This window comes from Panthera uncia, chromosome E3 (genome assembly GCF_023721935.1).
Source record: "Panthera uncia isolate 11264 chromosome E3, Puncia_PCG_1.0, whole genome shotgun sequence".
NCBI classification, from domain to species: domain Eukaryota; kingdom Metazoa; phylum Chordata; class Mammalia; order Carnivora; family Felidae; genus Panthera; species Panthera uncia.
In genome coordinates, this window is record NC_064815.1 from 2051110 (window position 1) to 2056366 (window position 5257).

Below are 5257 nucleotides of genomic sequence, written 5' to 3' on the forward strand. Positions count from 1 at the left end.
TTTCCCAGGCACCCAGTTGGGATTCTTCCCGCTGCAAAGGCACCAAAGACCCCCGCTCTCGTGCCGTGCCCCCCCCCCCCACGCCCGGTGAGGCCGGCTCCCCTAGAACAAACCAAACAGACCAAGAGAAAAGATCCCGCTTTGCTGAGGGCCAAACACAGACACAAGGAGGGTAGGCGCAGGTGGGAAACGCATAGGGCCTCCCGTCAGCCCCCGGGGCGGGCTGGATCTGGGGATTCTGAGCCTCCAGCCCAGGGGCACAAGGACTCTGTGGGCTGGGGAAGCGCCCACCTGACCCACCCCCGGGGCTGGGGTTGGACCATCCACTCAGCCACCAGCGGGCACCCCTCCTTTTTCCATGCTTTTAATGCTTTTCAGATGGTGAGAGGCTGTTGGAACGGTCCGAGGCTGTGCTGGTGGCCGAGAGCACGCCAGTGTCTGTCCCCATCGCCCCTTCCTCCGGAAGATGCTTGAAAGGGACCGTGCTCCCCGCTCTGAAGCCCCATCTCCAGCGGTAGACCGTCATCTGCAGTTTGGTTCTGCCTCCTCCTCCCCCACAGAGTCTCCTGCGAGCCCAGGAGAAGGGATGCTTCCGGCATCTCCTAGGAGCTGACGACGTGGCCGGACCAGGTCTCGTGCTTGGTGCCCGGGGCCAGATGGGTGATGACCACCTCCACGGCCTGCAGCTTCTCGTTCTTGGGGGGGGATGGAGCACATCTTATAGGTGACCTCGTCGCCTTCCACGGGGACATACTCCCCCTCCACGCTGTGGGGGCAGGGAGACAGCGTTCAGTGCCCAGCGCCCACAAAAGCCTCACTCAGCTCCGTGCCGCACCCAGGACCCCAGCCCGAGCTTTCGGAGCACCTGCCCCTCCTGCCCTGCCACCAGGGAGCCACCGTGTCTCTGCACGACCAGGTCCCCCCAGCCTCCCCACACGCTGAGGCCCAGACCGAGCTCTGCCTCTGCAGGAGCTCATACTGTCCATCGCATGGGTGTCACGGGCCTGTGGACACAAGATCAGGGAGAGCCGGTCTGGGCCAGAGAGAGAACAAGGCCGTCAGCGTCATGGTTGAGAGCCACCCTGGTCCCAGGAGAGCCCCGGAACCCCAGCTGCGTGCGTCTCTGCCCTCCCGCTTCCCAGACACCCAGCAAGCCCAAAAGCAAGTCCCTTCCGTGCTGAACGCGAGTTCCAGGAGGGTCCCCTCCCTGTGACCGTACTCCCTATGGGACACAAGTCACCATCTCACCCACCCTGGTGAGGTGCCCATGCTGATGCCCCCCGAGGACACCTCCAGCAAGAGGAAAATCCCCTTCAGATCCTGGAACTGGCTTGCCTTGAGGGAAAGCGCACGTGGCCAACGGTGCTTCCCTCTTTGGTCGGGCCACCAGGATGCCGCACGTCCATCTCTCTGACTCGCCCCCGCCCCCGCCCCCGGTTTTCCTTACTGATTTTTCATGGTGCACTGCGAATATCCTTGTAAACCACTACAGATCCCTTCCGGAAAGAGGCGACATGAAGACACATTTTCACAGCCACATACGCATTCACGCACCCATCAATGCGTGGCTTTAACACCCTTCTGCTGTCTGTACTCTCCGGGAGCCTGTGCGAGGCCTGACGTGTAAGGACTTTGGGGGGGCAAGAGGTAAAGGAGGGATAATTCTCCCCTCACAACAGACATTTGCAACGGTACCCTATCTCCAAAAACGGGGAGTTTATATATTGCCCGGTCTGCCGTGTGGCGTAGGACTCGGCCTGCCACAGACTAAAAGATTGGGGGTGCAGAGGCCAAAGAACGGGGCAGGGGCAAGGCGGTGCCCGATTCGGTCCCCACATAGCTGAAGGCTGACTGGGGGAGGGAGCGAAGCACGGGCCGCTGGATGCCTTCCAGCCTCAAGGCCGCGGACGTGCGGGCCCCGCCTGAGCCTCCCAAGGGTTTCCAGACACTCAGGAAGGAAGGACGTCAGTGAGCAAGTCGCAGGAGAAAGGGTCCAGCTCCAAACTTCCTTCCTGGAGCAGAGGGGCTGGGCAGCCCCCAGCCTCACTGAGCGGCTCCCCCAAGGCAGGCAGGAAGTCAGACTCTGGGTCACACGCACTCCGCAGCTCAGTGACACCCCTCCCATCCACCGGACCCATCCCATGGTTCTCAACAGTCTCTCCCTCTCTCCCTCTGTCTCGCTCTCCGTCACATACACGTGCAGACTGTCACCTGCAGCCTCCCACAACGCCCCACCCCCGAACAGTCACACACAGGTCACAGGCAGAGGCTCACGCCCTCACACGCAGCGCCCGTCAGTCACACACTCCCCCCGCCTCCTTGCCCAGCCCCAAACCGCCCAAACCAGCCCTGACTCACTCAGAAATGTGCAGGAAGATGTCGGGGCCACCATCGGCCGGGGTAATGAAGCCGTGGCCCTTGGATCGACAGAAGCATTTGCAGACTCCTTTGTAGACAGGACCTTGCGAAGCCCGCACCGTCCTGAAAGAGGGGGGAAAGTGTGAGTGGGGGCCCCTACCAGCCCTCCAGAACAGCCACCCACTCTCCTGAGGCATACCCAGCTCATCCCAGTGCCCCCTTAAAAGCCGTGCCCCGGATAGTAACCAGGGCCATTATGTACAGCTGTGCAGGTTGTGCACTGCACAACTCTGGGAGCCATTCACAAAGACTCTAATAAGAGTGACTCTCTGATGACCCCAGCAAATTTTCTCAGGCCTGTTTCTCTATCCAAAAAGCAGGTTAGACTAAAAGCTCTCCGAGCATCCCTCTGAAGACTATTAGTGACGGCAGCAGCCTCTACAACTTGGGCCTGAGATCTACAGCTCCCAGGCACTGTGCAGGTCCTTTGCAGCACTGTGCCCCAACCTGCTGCTGTCCCCATTTTGCAGCTGAGGAAGTCAAGGTCCCACAAAGGAAGAGGCTTGTGCGTGGTTAAAACCCATTGATTTAAGACCCCAGTGATTTCCTACTTGTTATGAACCCCAGCCTGCCACAGGCTCAAGGGGCCTGGGGCATTGTCCTCCAGAGTTTACAGGGTGCCTCACCAGTCCTTACCCCAACCCAAGTCTCCCCATGTGACAGACCAGGACACTGAGTCACAGAGATGGTCAGATACAACGACTCTGGCCCTGGGCAGGAGGCTAGCCCGAGACTCACGCCGAGAAGGTCCTCGTCCGGCGGGTGGGCAGCGGGCTCGGGACCACGTTGCCCCGGAGAGGGGACGGTGACCGATCTCGGGCCCGCTGGCTGTCCAGCAGCCCGACCGAAGCCTGGTGTGTTGGGGGCTGTGGCGGTGGAGGTGGCTCAGATGACATGGCTGACCTAGGAAGACACCGAGGGCTCTCAGGGGCTCATGCCCTGCAAGGGGGGACCCCGGATGCAGCCCACCCCCGTGTCTGACCGTCTCCCATCAGAGACCCACATTCTCGGCTGCGCAATGCAGGTGCGAGGCTCACTCGGCGTGGAGGTCACCTTATCCGGCAGCAGGCCAGGCTCGCCCCAGCTGGGTCAGGTGCCTCCTCGGCTCCCGCGGCAGCCGTGGCCTCCCTCGGGCATCGCTCTGCCAGGAAATGCCTGCTCGCCCCACATCACGGATGCCATCAGTCCCCTCTGTGCCCCCGGGAGGCAGCACAGACCCCGGCACACTCAGGGCACTTAGTCAATACTCGTGAAAGGGAGGGAAGGAAGGGGGCAGGGAGGGAGGCAGGGCAGGCGGGCAGGGATCCTTTACTGCCAGCTACCTAGGTCACACTCCAGCTACTCAACAGCCTTGACCTGCTAAGTCAAGCACTTAGCCAGGCACTGTGGTTCCGGAAGGCAGAGGTAAAAGAGGGCAGAGCACAAAGCATTCCCCCGAGAAACTCTGGACACACACCCGAGAGGCGCAGACCCCAGGTCTGGATCCCCCAGGGGCCGTCACAAGCTTGCATCTAGGACAGTGGGCCTGAGGGACCCTCAGTGGCAGGACCATCGCAAAGACAGCCATATCCACCAGGCGCTCAGTCAGTTTGCACCCTGCCTGGGTCACTGGCCGCCAGGAACTCCAGTTCCCTCGGTGACCCTTAACATGTATCAGAGGTGGGATCAGACCCGGCTGGGGTCTGGGGGGAGCGGACTCTGGCACTTTTGCCAAGAGCAGGACGTGGCCGTTGCGCTGAACACGTGACCGACTGCCAAGGCACCCGCGCTACCTCGGCCTGGGCTCAAGGTCACCAGGAAAGAAAGCAAAGCTCAGGAGCCAGAGGAGCTTGGGTAAGTCCTTTCCACTCTCTGGGACCAATTTCCCCATCTGCAAAGTGGGGCGGCCGAGTGGGCGTCCCCCGGCACCTGCAGAGGACACGAACCAGACAGAGCAGGGCCCCGTGGCAGGGATGGCAGGGGAACCCCGAACTCCTACTTCACCCAGGCACGCCACAGTGGGACGGGAGCAGGGCCGACGGGCTTATGTGGCTCACACAGGGTTTTCACACCGAAAACATCCCAACCCAGGCTTCCCACTACTCTTGGAAAAACAAAACTCGAAGCTCTGACAACCTCGAACCCCCGTTCGCCACCCCTGCTTCCCTCATTTACAGTGGCCCCAGAGCACTGGGGTTTTAACCTACATCACCCAGCAGAGCTGCCTCTGCCCGCAACCCAAACCCCCCAAGGAACAGGCCTGGTTCCTCCCCCCAACCTGTCGCCCTCCCCCTGAGTCTCCCCTGAGTCCCCCACACAGCCGTCTGGCCTTAGTTCTGCCTGGCTGGGAAAGGAGAAAGCCGGCTGCCTGCCTGGAGGAAGTGACATAGTTACCTCCTGACCCTTCTCTCAGCTGCAGCCACCGCCAAGGAGGACCGGGGAGCCCCCACCTCATGCAGGCCCCGGCTGCTCGGCTGGGGGGGGTCAGGGCTCCAGCACCACCCACCAATACAGGTCATAGAGTCCTGGAATGTTCCAACGCTTGGGGTTCTGGGAAGGGTGCTGACCCAGAGAAGGGAGCACCTTGCCCAGGCCTCCCAGGACAGCAGATGGGACACCAGGGGGAGGGAACAGCCCTCTCTTCTTCCGTCCAGTCTCCTTCTCCTCCTCTGGAGTCAGGCACATCTGACCTCACACCGCGGCCATGAAGTTGAAATGAAATACTACACGCTAAGCACTCAGCACACTATCTACCCAGAACAAGTGAGCAGGGCCTATCAGCTAGGACTGTTATAAATGCCATCATAAGGTCATTCAACAAACAGGTGATCAGTGTCAGGCCCTAGTTCATGGCACTAGA

At 61.1% G+C, this 5257-nt stretch overlaps 1 protein-coding gene across 1 annotated transcript; it reads right to left on the minus strand.

Annotated features, from left to right (window-relative positions):
- Nucleotides 1–348: 348 nt before the first annotated feature.
- Nucleotides 349–4898, minus strand: CARHSP1 (calcium regulated heat stable protein 1). Its single transcript, XM_049638211.1, is given in 5 exon segments — nucleotides 349–704; nucleotides 706–766; nucleotides 2359–2481; nucleotides 3157–3321; nucleotides 4792–4898. Coding segments are annotated over 4 exon segments (444 nt in total). The 5' UTR covers nucleotides 3315–3321; nucleotides 4792–4898; the 3' UTR covers nucleotides 349–602.
- Between the last annotated feature and the right edge of the window lie 359 nt (nucleotides 4899–5257).